Here is a 16,779-nt window from a genome sequence, read left to right on the forward strand (position 1 = left end):
TGTAACGGAGGTAGAAAAGACCACACAGAACAAAGCCGTCGTAGAGGACAAAGGCTGGAAAGCAGTAACCAACAAGTCCTCTGAAGCCAGTTATCATTACAGTCTCCCTAATTACAGACTAGTGGACAATGGAGCTGGAGGATGAATGAATGAGAGACCAAAACGCATGTTTCTATCATAATCCATTCAAAAAAGTTATTGGAGTTTTCACCCTTGTAGGTTGGCCAAAATTAGGGTGACTAAAACAATGGAGGCCAGAGAAGAAGTGGTCAAAATACAAGAAAATAGCATTGCGTCAGCTAGGCTGGATGCTGTGAGAATGAAGGCAAACTGAAAGACCCCACTGAAAGATTCAGAACATTAATAATCATATTTGTCTTGGTAAAATGTATTTTATATCAAGTGAAATTTCATCATCAAAGCACCTTTTTCACCCCACTCGACACCCTACATAATGACACTGTAAATGTAGTCGAAGAAGGAAACATGTGGGAGTGCCTCAACACAAAGGGAATACACGCCACACTCAAAATACTGTGCCACACGACACGTATGAGCAGATTGACACAGGCACGCGTCATCTAGCCACTTATGATAAAAACAGCCCAACACAATCGAGCCTCTACTGAGAAAAAACACCTCATATGTGAGTGTACGGGGTGAGACCAGTACCTGGGTGTGAGGGGGCTGAGTGCTGCCGGTCCTCCCAGTAGACTGCGCCCACTCTTGGGTTTGTTCTGCACTTGTTTGGACAGCAGGGAGCCCCCTGTCCCCAGAGGCCCTACGGTGTCCGGGGAGATGAGGGACGAGTCGATGTAGGACATGGTGGAGTCTGTGTTCAGAGACGAGTACTTGGAGTTGGAAGACTCCAGGTTCAGTCTGTTTAATTCCTACAGGGGAGGGAAAGGGAACGAGACAAGGGTTGTCAGTTCTTCTGTGCACACATTTGGTTAGACAGGTTATGGGGGGGTTTAATTGGCTCATCGCGCTCTAGCGATTCCTTGTGGCAGGCCGGGCGCCTGCAGGCTGACCTCGGTCATCAGGTGAGCGGTGTTTCCTCCGACACATTGGTGTGGCTGGCTTCCGGGTTAAGCGGGTGGAAGACACATGACTCGACCTTCGCCTCCCGAGCCGTTGGGGAGTTGCAGCGATGAGACAAGATCGAAATTGGAGAGAAACACACACACACACACAATACAAATAAGAATTGGAGGTCCACAACAATGCTTAAACATCAGGAGACATGGTAGAATAATAGTAAAGACATGAAAACTATGAAATAACACATGTTGAATCATGTAGTAACCAAAAACATTTTCAACAAATCTAAATATATTTTAGGTTCTTCAAACTAGTCACCCTTTGCGTTGACAGCTTTGCACACTCTTGACATTCTCTCAACCAGCTTCACCTGGAATGCTTTTCCAACAGTCTTGAAGGAGTTCCCACATATGCTGAGCACTTGTTGGCTGCTTTTCCTTCACTGTTCAGTCCAACTCATCCCAATTGGGTTGAGGTCGGGTGATTGTGGGGGCCAGGTCATCTGATGCAGCACTCCATCACTCTCCTTCTTGGTCAAATTGCCCTTACACAGCCTGAGGGTGTGTTTTGAGTCATTGTCCTATTGAAAACAAATTATAGTCCCACTAAGCGTATCGCTGCAGAATGCTGTGGTAGCAATGCTGGTTAAGTGTGCCTTGAATTCTAAAATCACTGACAGTGTCATCAGCAAAGCCCACACATGGCGGTTGGAACCAAAAATCTCAAATTTGGACTCATCAGACCAAAAGGACAGATTTCCACTGGTCTAATGTCCATTGCTCGTGTTTCTTGGCCCAAGCAAGTCTCTTCTTATTATTGTTTTCCTTTAGTAGTGGTTTCTTTGCAGCAATTCGACCATGAAAGCCTGATTCACACAGTCTCCTCTGAACAGTTGATGTTGAGATGTGTTACTTGAAAATGTGAAGTATTTGTTTGGGCTGCAATTTCTGAGGCTGGTAACTCTAATGAACTTATCCTCTGCAGCAGAGGTAACTCTGGGTCTTCCTTTCCTGTGGTGGTCCTCATGAGTCAGTTTCATCATAGCGCTTGATGGTTTTTGCGAATACACTTGAGAAACTTTCAAAGTTAATAATTTTCTGGATTGACTGACAACTGAAATGCATACCAGGTGACTACCTCATGAAGCTGGTTGAGAGAATGCCAATAGTGTGCAATGCTGTCATCAAGGCAAAAGGTTTGTTGAACAATTTTTTGGTTACTACATGATTTCATGTGTTATTTCATGGTTTGATGTCTTCACTATTATTCTACAATGTAGAAAATAGTACAAATAAAAGAAAAACCCATGAATGGAGTAGGTGTTCAAATTTGACAGGTCCCCATAAGAATAAGTTTACCGTTACACCCAGAGTGTTCACAGATCACATTCTTCCACAGTTCCAACCCCTGACCAAAAACCAGATCAAACACTCATCTTGATACCAATGCAATCCAAGCCATCATTATAAAGAGAGCCAAACCTGGCTGTAGATAAAATATGGATGACAGGAATACTGGGTTTAAATGGACAGGGGGAGGGAGAGTCGAAGGGACGTACTAAGGTGTCCTGGGGCGTCTCCATGAGCACCGTGTCCACCTGGCGGTGGGGCATGTTGTGGCCTGGCGTGTGGGCGGGGCTGATGGGGAGCAGGGAAGGGGCTCCACTCCCGCCGCTGAAGCACTGCAGGGACGTTAGTCTGAAGATCTGCTCCGGGTCCGGACGATCGCCTGACAAAGATACAGGGTAATATAATCAACTTAAGAACAGGGGGAGGGAATAGAGAGTGGATTTGAGCCTGAGCACTGGTCAGGGAATTAGATTTGGTTCTGCCATCATGCATGGGATTAGGAACCGTGTAAATTTCCCTTTTTTGTCTTACTATGACAAGTGAATCAAACTATTGTTCATGCAAATACATATTCTATCATCTTCACATGCATTATATAACTAACTACCCCCACCCACCCACCCACCCACCCACCCTAGCTGATTGACTGACTCACCGATATGACAGAGGGACTCAAAGGGAGACCACAGGAAAGGATTCATACTCAGGCTCTTCTGATAACATTCCGAACCTTTGGCCAGACGATCTGTTTTGCTGCACACAGAAGAAAATTATTCTCGATATTGACTGATGCATGTGGGTGACAGGCACACACGTGCAATCACACAACAAAACACATTGCACCTGGTCACGTTAATCTAATTTAAAACATTCCAGCTAATATCTTTGCCAGGATTAGCTTGTTTCTGTACCTCAAATCTAATGTATAAGAGGAAGTAACCACTCACTGGGCATTTATGGTTCTATTACAGTTACACATGTTAGATACCAGAGCAATTACTTTTGCTTAAACGCTACACTGGTTTTCTTGACATCACACAGTAATAATGCAACAGCACTGTGAAATATACCAGAATACTACGTTGTTGTTTAGAGTCTGATTTCTGAGATGGATACACTTTAGAAATTGAGACAACAGCAATTTGATTGTGATTCATGCATGTCTAAATTGTAACATGATGTTCATGACTAAGTGATAAATGCTCAGACATTCTAGCCCACTGGCTGAGCTTACATCATGTTCTAAATACAGTATCTCTGTAGAAAGGGACACATCCTCTGCTTAGGAGGCTGCTGCAGCCCCTTGCTGCATTCAAATAGTCCATTTGAATTGACCAAGGTAACATCCAAATATCATTAACAGACATGCCTCCTCTCCAATTCATTAGCAACACCATGGGAAGCTGAATAAACAAAGTTTTCTTCGGGATACAATAAATGTGTCCATCTCAACAAACAAACATCAAGGCACTGCTACGCCTAACCCTCTTCACTAGGGTACAATGTCTATCACTCAGTTGCATAGTAAAACATTAGGTATTGCTATGTGATAGCTAGCACACAAGTAATCAGCTCTCAATTGAAAACATTCCCAGAACATGCTTTAGATTGTTAACCAATGAAGTAATGAACATGGTCATCCTACCAATAAATTTGCCCCAACAGGGATAATGTGAAACAGGCAGAGTCTCCAAACTCTGTGACGATATCCTCCTGGCTCTTCTGTTTGTTCAGGACCCCCCCTGTCAGGATCTGCTCTCCCTCTGCAAGCCTGGGAAGAGAAGAGGACCGGACCACTGATGTGAGCATACGGGGGTCAAAGAGGAGGGGAACTATCCAGGCCTCTTGTCCTCGGACTGGCCCTCTTTAATCCTTGTTTGAGGAAATATTGTATTCAATTCTTGCATGACAGAAGAGCAAGACCCTAAATCCATTTGGCTGCAGTATGCAGCATGGCCAAGAAAATAATATGTTGGCACTCTGGATTCAAAGCATGCACAATGTCATAGCTAGGAGGCCTAAAACATCAGAAACAAAATAACATCATTACTTGCTCAGTTCTACACAGCACTTGGCGAGGAGGTATTTGCATTGTGGCGTTGTGCAGCTGTGCCCCTTGAGAAGGCGGTATGCCTTGTAGGCCTTTCCCGAACGATAGTAGCATGTGGCTAACAGAAAGAGGGCCTCCTCCGAATGCACTGTGAGGAGGATAAGAGATGCATCCAAATAATGCATAATTTAAATGAACATGCATACATACAGATACATACCCTGACACACACAATCTCATTCCCAGATGACTAGGAGTTATAAATATAAATGTTATTCATTTGGCTCTGACATTTTCAGACTTGCACTGACAGCATTAGATTCCTTTTGGCATGTGACGAAGGTTCATACCTGATGTGTTATTTTGAACGACTCATGTCTACGCTATAGCCTAATAGTCCACTGCAGTGTTGTGCGTTCCACATTAAAGCAACATCAGCCTACAGGCTATTCTATAAGAAATGACAATGTCTTCTAAAACCTGTTTTGCATGTGTCAGTCAGGCCCCACAAGCCACCATCATGTCAAACCCTTTTAGGAGTATCTGTATGGATTAAAGGAATCAGATGGAACTGTACAGCTGTCAGCACAGCAAGCTGGAACAGGAGGTGCTCAGGTCTGCTGCAGCATGGACAGGATCTTCTCAAGACAAGATGGATAGATTTCATTACCTTCAGCATAGAGTCTCTCAGCCAGGAACACGGCATCTCGGTAGGCATAGTGGTTTAGTGCATGCCAAACAGCAGCCTAGACACAGGGAGAAAAACAAACACATAATGCCATGTCTCCCATTTCCCCTATCTGCATCTCTACATATTGCCACATAGCCTACTGTGATTGTCTGATCTGGTGGTGGCCTAATCAGTCATTAAGCACATGCGTTGATAACATTCTTTGAATACAAAGCTTGCAGCTTATTATAGCAGACTATTCCATATTATGGCTGGCTGTTAGCTAGATGGCTATGAAATGTTGACACAGCAAATAACCATTAGCTAGCTACATTCGACTGGCAGGCAATGCTAGTGAAAAAAAAAATGTGTCCAGGGTTTAGGAGAAATCCAGTTTTTCGTGGTAAGTGTCAAACATTTAGCTAACGTTATTTCATCGTTCGAAATCAATACCAACATATGTGGCCATAGGATAACGTAGCAATGTAACTAACTATGTTAGTTGCGGTAACGTTACTTGGCTAGGTCAGATCTGAATATTTAAGGTTAAGGTAGCTGGCAAGTGGCTAACGTTAGCTGCATCAAATGTTCAACAAACGCCATGTCAATGCCGGCAGCAGTTATCCATGTAGCTAGCTTTAGCTAACTACTCAGTTCAGCTGTCAAATGACCATTTACTATACAACCTGAAATAACTGTTACACCTTGGATGACATGTTAGCTAACTTACTAGTATCTAACTTAGCTTAACGACTTTAGCGTTAGCTAATGTTATGTTGCAGAGAAAGAACGACATTGGAATAATGTTAAACATCAATCTGATCAGCTGTAATGTTTAGCTAACTAACTTAATTTAGATAACGCTATCTGGAAAAACTCACTTTACTGTCATAGTTTAAGTTAGTAATTAGCTAACGTTAGCAAGTTATTATGTCTAACCATCTAATAGAGTTTGCCAGTAGCTAACTAGTTTGCTAAAATTAACCAGATAATTCAAGACAAGCCTTGCATAACTAACGTTAACTCACTAACGTTAACGTAGCTAGTTAGCTAAATATGGCTAATGACTGAGCACCTACTTCAGTTAAGTTACCTGGCACCTACCGCTATCTAATTTCGGATACCTGGCTGACAGTGGCAGTTCGAAAGAGTACCCCCTGTGTAGTAACGTTATATATTGAATAACAGGTACTAGTTTTTGACAACGAAGCAACTATTCGGGGAATGCTAACTGGCTAGGCCAAACATTTGTTTTCAGGCCTCGGTGTAGCAGTAGTGAATCTTTCTGGTAGGGAGGGAACAGTGCAAGCCACAATACATCCCTCTTGTCCTGCATGTGACAGTTTTCTTGGTATAGCAAACTGCTTCGTTACCTGAACAGGTTCCTGCAGCACCGTCATTCCGTTGTCAGGCTCCTTCTCTCGTCCACTGTTTTTTGTTTCTCTCTTTCTTCAGTTCCTTTCTTAGTTCAGTATCCAGGCCAGAAGTAGCTCTGAAGATTTGAACACAACGACCGTTACCGACCATGCCGAAAGTTCCCGAACATATCCGAAACAGATGCGAAAGTATCAGCATACGAATAGAATCGAAGACTAGCGTAAATAACCGAAACAGTCCTCGTGTATAAACCATAGAGACAGATAGGACTCATCTTTATAGCTGTGCCATTGCAACCTTGTGTCAGATAATTTCGTATAATTCTGTAAGTAAAACCGAGACACTACATTTAGTATGATATGTTACGTTTCATATGGTATGTATTAATTTGTGATGTCATGTTACGAAATGCAATTCCTATAATATGTCACTAATTTTGTAAACGTATGGTATGTTACACATTCCAATTTGTTGTTGCTAACGTTAGCTAGGCTAGGGGTTGGGGTTAGGGTTAAGGTTAGGAGTTAGTTAAAAGGGTTAGCTAACATGCTAAGTAGTTGCAAAGTAGCTAAAAAGTAATAAGTAGTTGCGAAGTTGCTAAAATTCTAAAGTTGTCCATGATGAGAATCGATCACACAACCTCAAATCAAATGTTATTTGTCACATACACGTGTTTAGCAGATGTTAATGTGGGTGTAGCGAAATGCTTGTACCTTTGGGTTGCTAGACATTCACGTTTACCAATCACACCCCTTTCATTTTTGCCTTAACAGGGCTTGACATTAACTTTTTTAGCCACTTGTAAGTAGGACAGATTTTATACTTGTCTGAATGCTCAATTCAAAAAAGTTATGTAATACCATGGGCCAAAAAGGTGACTGGAAATTGTGTTGTATGATGCAAGGAACCACTTCACAAAATAACCTTCATTGTTGTCACTGGTATTGATAATGGAAGGCTTCTGGTGTATGATACTATGTATTATATTTTCTGCTGTTGTGGCCTTGAGCAGCAAGGCATATAAACCCCCACAAAGTCAAATACTGCACGGATAGGCTACTGTATAAAACACGTGGTCCTTCAACCCTCCATCTGGAGAGCTACTTGATGTGCAGGATTTTTATCCAACCCTGATCAAACACACCAGAATTAGCTTTTCAAGGTACCCGTTTTTAAAAGTAAAAAAAAAAAAAAGTGGTGTGTTCGAGCAGGGCTGGAGCAAAAGCCTGCACACCCAGTAGCTCTCGTGGACTCCAGGAGGAGGGTTGACCACCTTGCAACATTACAATTACAACCAAATACTTCTTATGTTTTTATAAAATAATTCCCTCATTCAATGAACCAGGGATCAAATTGCTAAAGTGGGTGAAGTAGCTAACTAAGATGATTATCTATTTGTAAGGTTAAAATATTCAGCGTTCAGGGGAGATCTTGACTAGAGGTCGACCAATTATGATTTTTACAGCGATACCGATTATTGGAGGTCCAAAAATAGCCGATACCGATTAATCTGCAGATATATATATATATATATATACACACACACAGTTGAAGTCGGAAGTTTACATACACCTTAGCCAAATATATTTAAACTCAGTTTCACAATTCCTGACAATTAATCCTAGTAAAAATTCCCTGTCTTAGGTCAGTTAGGATCACCACTTTATTTTAAGAATGTGAAATGTCAGAATAATAGTAGAGAATTTTTTATTTCAGCTTTTATTTCTTTCATCACATTCCCAGTGGGTCAGAAGTTCACATACTCAATTAGTATTTGCTAGCATTGCCGTTTCGGGTAGCCTTCCACAAGCTTCCAACAATAAGTTGGGTGAATTGTGGCCCATTCCTCCTGACAGAGCTGGTGTAACTGAGTTAGGTTTGTAGGCCTCCTTGCTCACACACGCTTTTTCAGTTCTGCCCACCAATTTTCTATAGGATTGAGGTCAGGGCTTTGTGATGGCCACTCCAATACCTTGACTTTGTTGTCCTTAATCTATTTTGCCACAACTTTGGAAGTATGCTTGGGGTCATTGTCCATTTGGAAGACCCATTTGTGACCAAGCTTTAACTTCCTGTCTGATGTCTTGATGTTGCTTCAATATATCCACATAATTTTCCTGCCTCGTGATGCCATCTATTTTGTGAAGTGGACCAGTCCACTCCTGCAGCAAAGCACCCCCACAACATGATGCTGCCACCCCCATGCTTCACGGTTGGGATGGTGTTCTTCAGCTTGCAAGCCTCCCCCTTTTTCCTCCAAACATAACATTTACATTACATTTAAGTAATTTAGCAGACGCTCTTAACCAGAGCGACTTACAAATTGGTGCATTCACCTTATGATATCCAGTGGAACAACCACTTTACAATAGTGCATCTAAATCTTTTAAGGGGGGGGGTTAGAAGGATTACTTTATCCTATCCTAGGTATTCCTTAAAGAGGTGGGGTTTCGGGTGTCTCCGGAAGGTGGTGATTGACTCCGCTGTCCTGGCGTCGTGAGGGAGCATGTTCCACCATTGGAGTGCCAGAGCAGCGAACAGTTTTGACTGGGCTGAGCGGGAACTGTGCTTCCTCAGAGGTAGGGGGGCCAGCAGGCCAGAGGTGGATGAACGCAGTGCCCTTGTTTGGGTGTAGGGCCTGATCAGAGCCTGAAGGTATGGAGGTGCCGTTCCCTTCACAGCTCCGTAGGCAATCACCATGGTCTTGTAGCGGATGCGAGCTTCAACTGGAAGCCAGTGGAGAGAGCGGAGGAGCGGGGTGACGTGAGAGAACTTGGGAAGGTTGAACACCAGACAGGCTGCGGCGTTCTGGATGAGTTGTAGGGGTTTAATGGCACAGGCAAGGAGCCCAGCCAACAGCGAGTTGCAGTAATCCAGACGGGAGATGACAAGTGCCTGGATTAGGACCTGCGCCGCTTCCTGTGTGAGGCAGGGTCGTACTCTGCGAATGTTGTAGAGCATGAACCTACAGGATCGGGTCACCGCCTTGATGTTAGTGGAGAACGACAGGGTGTTGTCCAGGATCACGCCAAGGTTCTTAGCACTCTGGGAGGAGGGGACAAGGGAGTTGTCAACCGTGATGGCGAGATCATGGAACGGGCAGTCCTTCCCCGGGAGGAAGAGCAGCTCCGTCTTGCCGAGGTTCAGCTTGAGCTGGTGATCCGTCATCCACACTGATATGTCTGACAGACATGCAGAGATGCGATTCGCCGCCTGGTTATCAGAAGGGGGAAAGGAGAAGATTAATTGTGTGTCGTCTGCATAGCAATGATAGGAGAGACCATGTGAGGATATGACAGAGCCAAGTGACTTGGTGTATAGCGAGAATAGGAGAGGGCCTAGAACAGAGCCCTGGGGGACACCAGTGGTGAGAGCGCATGGTGCGGAGACAGATTCTCGCCACGCCACCTGGTAGGAGCGACCTGTCAGGTAGGACGCAATCCAAGCGTGGGCCGCGCCGGAGATGCCCAACTCGGAGAGGAGGATCTGATGGTTCACAGTATCAAAGGCAGCAGAAAGGTCTAGAAGGATGAGAGCAGAGGAGAGAGAGTTAGCTTTAGCAGTGCGGAGAGCCTCCGTGACAAAGAGAAGAGCAGTCTCAGTTGAATGCCCAGTCTTGAAACCTGACTGATTAGGATCAAGAAGGTCATTCTGAGAGAGATAGCAGGAGAGCTGGCCAAGGACGGCACGTTCAAGAGTTTTGGAGAGAAAAGAAAGAAGGGATACTGGTCTGTAGTTGTTGACATCGGAGGGATCGAGTGTAGGTTTTTTCAGAAGGGGTGCAACTCTCGCTCTCTTGAAGACGGAAGGGACGTAGCCAGCGGTCAAGGATGAGTTGATGAGCGAGGTGAGGAAGGGGAGAAGGTCTCCGGAAATGGTCTGGAGAAGAGAGGAGGGGATAGGGTCAAGTGGGCAGGTTGTTGGGCGGCCGGCCGTCACAAGACGCGAGATTTCATCTGGAGAGAGAGGGGAGAAAGAGGTCAAAGCACAGGGTAGGGCAGTGTGAGCAGGACCAGCGATGTCGTTTGACTTAGCAAACGAGGATCGGATATCGTCAACCTTCTTTTCAAAATGGTTGACGAAGTCATCTGCAGAGAGGGAGGAGGGGGGGAGGGGGAGGAGGATTCAGGAGGGAGGAGAAGGTAGCAAAGAGCTTCCTAGGGTTAGAGGCAGATGCTTGGAATTTAGAGTGGTAGAAAGTGGCTTTAGCAGCAGAGACAGAAGAGGAGAATGTAGAGAGGAGGGAGTGAAAGGATGCCAGGTCCGCAGGGGAGGCGAGTTTTCCTCCATTTCCGCTCGGCTGCCCGGAGCCCTGTTCTGTGAGCTCGTAGTGAGTCGTCGAGCCACGGAGCAGGAGGGGAGGACCGAGCCGGCCTGGAGGATAGGGGACAGAGAAAATCAAAGGATGCAGAAAGGGAGGAGAGGAGGGTTGAGGAGGCAGAATCAGGAGATAGGTTGGAGAAGGTTTGAGCAGAGGGAAGAGATGATAGGATGGAAGAGGAGAGAGTAGCGGGAGAGAGAGAGCGAAGGTTGGGACGGCGCAATACCATCCGAGTAGGGGCAGAGTGAGAAGTGTTGGATGAGAGCGAGAGGGAAAAGGATACAAGGTAGTGGTCGGAGATTTGGAGGGGAGTTGCAATGAGATTAGTGGAAGAACAGCATCTAGTAAAAATGAGGTCAAGCGTATTGCCTGCCTTGTGAGTAGGGGGGAAGGTGAGAGGGTGAGGTCAAAAGAGGAGAGGAGTGGAAAGAAGGAGGCAGAGAGGAATGAGTCAAAGGTAGACGTGGGGAGGTTAAAGTCACCCAGAACTGTGAGAGGTGAGCCATCCTCAGGAAAGGAACTTATCAAGGCGTCAAGCTCATTGATGAACTCTCCAAGGGAACCTGGAGGGCGATAAATGATAAGGATGTTAAGCTTGAAAGGGCTGGTAACTGTGACAGCATGGAATTCAAATGAGGAGATAGACAGATGGGTCAGGGGAGAAAGAGAGAATGTCCACTTGGGAGAGATGAGGATTCCAGTGCCACCACCCCGTTGGCTCGATGCTCTAGGGGTATGCGAGAACACGTGGGCAGACGAAGAGAGAGCAGTAGGAGTAGCAGTGTTATCTGTGGTAATCCATGTTTCCGTCAGCGCCAGGAAGTCTAGGGACTGGAGGGTAGCATAGGCTGAGATGAACTCAGCCTTGTTGGCTGCAGACCGGCAGTTCCAGAGGCTGCCGGAGACCTGGAACTCCACGTGGGTCGTGCGCGCTGGGACCACCAGGTTAGAGTGGCAGCGGCCACGCGGTGTGAAGCGTTTGTATGGCCTGTGCAGAGAGGAGAGAACAGGGATAGACAGACACATAGTTGACAAGCTACAGAAGTGTTGTTTCTTGTATTATTGTCTCTTGTGTCTTTAGAGAACTGTTTCACTTTGATATCCTTTTTCTTCTGTCCTGATTTTCTATTTCTTTTCTTCTGTTAACTAGATATTCTTTGTTGTTCTTTGTTAGCTAGCTAGCTTCTTCCAAAAGAGTCCCTAGCAACTGCTTAGCAACTGGTAAACAATTCAGCTAGCTAAGATAACTACAATTTTATGAAAAATAGTTATTTTTCAAAAGCCTATCTTCTTTGTTTGTTGCTTGTTTTTTCTCCTATTCAGTCCTATGCAGTTTTCTTTTGCTTTTTTCCGATGTACTTCAACTCTAAAAACCATGTAAATTTCAATATTTGTAGGAGCTCATTTTTCAGCTGCTGCTGCTCAAATTGGAGTTCTGGAAACGATGGTCGTTATGGCCAAACAGTTCTATTTGTTTCATCAGACCAGAGGACATTTCTCCAAAAATGATCTTTGTCTCCATGTGCAGTTGCAAACCGTAGTCTGGCTTTTTTATGGCAGTTTTGGAGCAGTGGCTTCTTCCTTGCTGAGAGGCCTTTCAGGTTATGTCGATATAGGACTCGTTTTACTGTAGATATAGACACTTTTGTACCGGTTTCCTCCAGCATCTTCGCAAGGTCCTTTGCTCTTGTTCTGGGGTTGATTTGCACTTCTCGCACAAAAGTATGTTCATCTCTAGAAGACAGAATGTGTCTCCTTCCTGAGCGGTATGATGGCTGCGTGGTACCACGGTGTTTATACTTGCGTAATAGTGTTTGTACAGATGAACGTGGTACCTTCAGGCATTTGGAAATTGCTCCCAAGGATGAACCAGACTTGTGGGGATCTACAATATTTTTTCTGAGGTCTTGGCTGATTTCTTTTGATTTTTCCATGATGTCAAGCAAAGAAGCACTCAGTTTGAAGGTAGGCCTTGAAATACATCCACAGGTACACCTCCAATTGACTCAAATTATGTCAATTAGCCTATCAGAAGCTTCTAAAGCCATGACATCATTTTCTGCAATTTTCCAAGCTGTTTAAAGGCACAGTCAACTTAGTGTATGTAAACTTCTGACCCACTGGAATTGTGATACAGTGAGTTATATGTGAAATAATCTGTCTATAAACACATTTTGGAAGAATGTCTTGTGTCATGCACAAAGTAGATGTCCTAAATGACTTGCCAAAACTATAGTTTGATAACAAGAAATTTGTGGAGTGGTTGAAAAACAACTTTTAATGACTCCAAACTAAGTGTATGTAAACTTCTGACTTCAACTGTGTGTATATATATATATATATATACACACACACACACATATATACATATATATATACACACACACACACACACACACACATATATATATATACATACACACACACACACACACACACACACACACATCTATACACACACACACACACATAAATACACATATATACACTGCTCAAAAAAATAAAGGGAACACTTAAACAACACAATGTAACTCCAAGTCAATCACACTTCTGTGAAATCAAACTCTCCACTTAGGAAGCAACACTGATTAACAATAAATTTCACATGCTGTTGTGCAAATGGAATAGACAACAGGTGGAAATTATAGGCAATTAGCAAGACACCCCCAATAAAGGAGTGGTTCGGCAGGTGGGGACCACAGACCACTTCTCAGTTCTTATGCTTCCTGGCTGATGTTTTGGTCACTTTTGAATGCTGGCGGTGCTTTCACTCTAGTGGTAGCATGAGACGGAGTCTACAACCCACACAAGTGGCTCAGGTAGTGCAGCTCATCCAGGATGGCACATCAATGCGAGCTGTGGCAAGAAGGTTTGCTGTGTCTGTCAGCGTAGTGTCCAGAGCATGGAGGCGCTACCAGGAGACAGGCCAGTACATCAGGAGACGTGGAGGAGGCCGTAGGAGGGCAACAACCCAGCAGCAGGACCGCTACCTCCGCCTTTGTGCAAGGAGGAGCAGGAGAAGCACTGCCAGAGCCCTGAAAATTACCTCCAGCAGGCCACAAATGTGCATGTGTCTGCTCAAACGGTCAGAAACAGACTCCATGAGGGTGGTATGAGGGCCCGACGTCAACAGGACGTTTGGCATTTGCCAGAGAACACCAAGATTGGCAAATTCGCCACTGGCGCCCTGTGCTCTTCACAGATGAAAGCAGGTTCACACTGAGCACATGTGACAGACGGGACAGAGTCTGGAGACGCCGTGGAGAACGTTCTGCTGCCTGCAACATCCTCCAGCATGACCGGTTTGGCGGTGGGTCAGTCATGGTGTGGGGTGGCATTTCTTTGGGGGGCCGCACAGCCCTCCATGTGCTCGCCAGAGGTAGCCTGACTGCCATTAGGTACCGAGATGAGATCCTCAGACCCCTTGTGAGACCATATGCTGGTGCGGTTGGCCCTGGGTTCCTCCTAATGCAAGACAATGCTAGACCTCATGTGGCTGGAGTGTGTCAGCAGTTCCTGCAAGAGGAAGGCATTGATGCTATGGACTGGCCCGCCCGTTCCCCAGACCTGAATCCAATTGAGCACATCTGGGACATCATGTCTCGCTCCATCCACCAACGCCACGTTGCACCACAGACTGTCCAGGAGTTGGCGGATGCTTTAGTCCAGGTCTGGGAGGAGATCCCTCAGGAGACCATCCGCCACCTCATCAGGAGCATGCCCAGGCATTGTAGGGAGGTCATACAGGCACGTGGAGGCCACACACTACTGAGCCTCATTTTGACTTGTTTTAAGGACATTACATCAAAGTTGGATCAGCCTGTAGTGTGGTTTTCCACTTTAATTTTGAGTGTGACTCCAAATCCAGACCTCCATGGGTTGATAAATTGGATTTCCATTGATTATTTTTGTGTGATTTTGTTGTCAGCACATTCAACTATGTAAAGAAAAAAGTATTTAATAAGATAATTTCTCTCATTCAGATCTAGGATGTGTTGTTTAAGTGTTCCCTTTATTTTTTTGAGCAGTATATATATATATATATATATATATATATATATATATATATATATATATATATATATATATATATATATATACACACACACATATACAGAATGAACAATGAACACTTATTTTAACTTAATATAATACATAAATAAAATCTATTTAGTCTCAAATAAATAATGAAACATGTTCAATTTGGTTGAAATAATGCAAAAACACAGTTATGGAGAAGAAAGTAAAAGTGCAATATGTGCCATGTAAAAAAGCTAACGTTTAACATGAGAACAAGTAAAAGTAGGTGGTTCAATATTCCCTGTTCTTCAATATTCTCAGTTAAGAAGTTTCAGGTTGTAGTTATTATAGGAATTATGACTTTGACTATTTCTCTCTCTACCATTTGTATTTAATATACCTTTGACTATTGGATGTTCTTATAGGCACTTTAGTATTGCCAGCCTAATCTCGGGAGTTGATAGGCTTGAAGTCATAAACAGCGCTGTGCTTCAAGCATTGCTAAGAGCTGCTGGCAAAATGTGTCAGAATTACATGGCCAGTATTCAAGAGGAGAATTCTAGCCAATTTTTAACGCTTGAGAGTTGGTTTTACAACCGGTGTATGCAGCATTGGTTTCATCAACTGTGTGTTGGCCATTTGCGGTTATACACGAGTGCCAGCGGAAAAGTTATTTCAGGACATCAGACATGACAATTACATTAATGCATGCTAATAGCTAAATAGTTAAACTAGCGATATAACTAGCTCAATATGTTTAGAGTTGGCTATCTATTTAGTCTGTTGTACATCATTATTTTACCTGCTGTGAAAATGTCTCTCTCTCCTCTGGCAACCACCCACTGGCACACACGCAGGTGATGGACACACCATGACTTTCCAAGATTTTCATTGCTTACCAAAAATTTGCTATAGCTGGTCAAATAACTGGCAATTATTATCAACTAATGTGCAAACGCAACAAGGCTCGCTTTGATGTCAAAAACGCATCTTGCGACTGCATGATTGAAAGAGCGCTCATGCCTACAATAATTATACTCCGATGAGCTCTGCAGAGACTGGGAGGACAGTGAGCAAAACATTGCATCTGGAGGACGCAATGATCCAATTCTGATTGGAGTAGCCTAATTGTTTGATATTGTGATTTTTGCTTCATTAACTTATACCTATAATCTGCTTGTTCTACATTTTTGTTTTAACTTGCCCTGAGGAAGCGGACAAGCGTTTATGTCAAGCCCTGCTTAAGTAACCTGCTGTCTTATGTACTGTAATCATACAAAATGTAACATATACTAATTTGGAGTGTCACAGATTAAAATGTACTATGCTACGTCTAGTCTATGAGACCAGGCTGGCCGTTATAGTGTCTGTGACAGCATGGGCAATAATACCATTGAGGCTATAACCCATAGGAATCCTCACTCAGTTGACTACTTTGACTACTTTAAAATGGTGGAAGCTCTCAATGCCGCTACCCATGCTAAAACAGACTTTTTGGCCACTAGAGGCATTTATCATTCTCTATGGTACCAATGTTTCATATAGTCCAACACAGTGGACGCATCATAACATCCATAATCCCTAGTAGTAAAACCAGGTAATGGTTCCAATCATTTTTTCCCCATTAATTTTTGCATCTTGAATTTTAGAACTACTTCATACTAGGTCTGTGTTTCGAGTAGACTTACCCTGGCGTGATCCTTTGATAGCCATGTAATTCTCTCTCGGACAAGGTGAGTTTTATCAATATATTCTCATCAATTTACTCTCACAAAATTTTAAATGCTAAATAGCAACTGAGAAGACCTCAGCCAGACAACAAAATTCCTGCAGGAAACTCCTACACCATCTCTAGCCCACATTGTCGGCTACCGTTCACCAACGCGATCAGAGACTTGTGTCCAATCGATTAACTTCTTCCGTCCCCTTTCTCGGTATTAGCTAGCCACTG

The 16,779-nt window shown here is 43.9% G+C and overlaps 1 protein-coding gene across 4 annotated transcripts in view; it reads right to left on the reverse strand.

Annotated features, from left to right (window-relative positions):
- Positions 1-16,535, reverse strand: part of LOC100194929 (cell division cycle 27) — a 28,677-nt gene extending 12,142 nt beyond the window's left edge. The window contains exons 1-8 of one of the 4 annotated variants that reach the window (XM_045719444.1): positions 16,517-16,535; positions 6,484-6,602; positions 5,111-5,186; positions 4,441-4,588; positions 4,036-4,161; positions 3,046-3,143; positions 2,600-2,769; positions 673-890 (exon numbers count right to left, since the gene is read on the reverse strand). In XM_045719444.1, the coding sequence (XP_045575400.1) occupies positions 673-890; positions 2,600-2,769; positions 3,046-3,143; positions 4,036-4,161; positions 4,441-4,588; positions 5,111-5,186; positions 6,484-6,510 (863 nt within the window). In that variant the 5' untranslated portion in view covers positions 6,511-6,602; positions 16,517-16,535. 4 annotated transcript variants of the gene reach the window in all.
- Between the last annotated feature and the right edge of the window lie 244 nt (positions 16,536-16,779).

This window comes from Salmo salar, chromosome ssa06 (assembly GCF_905237065.1).
Source record: "Salmo salar chromosome ssa06, Ssal_v3.1, whole genome shotgun sequence".
NCBI classification, from domain to species: Eukaryota; Metazoa; Chordata; class Actinopteri; order Salmoniformes; family Salmonidae; genus Salmo; species Salmo salar.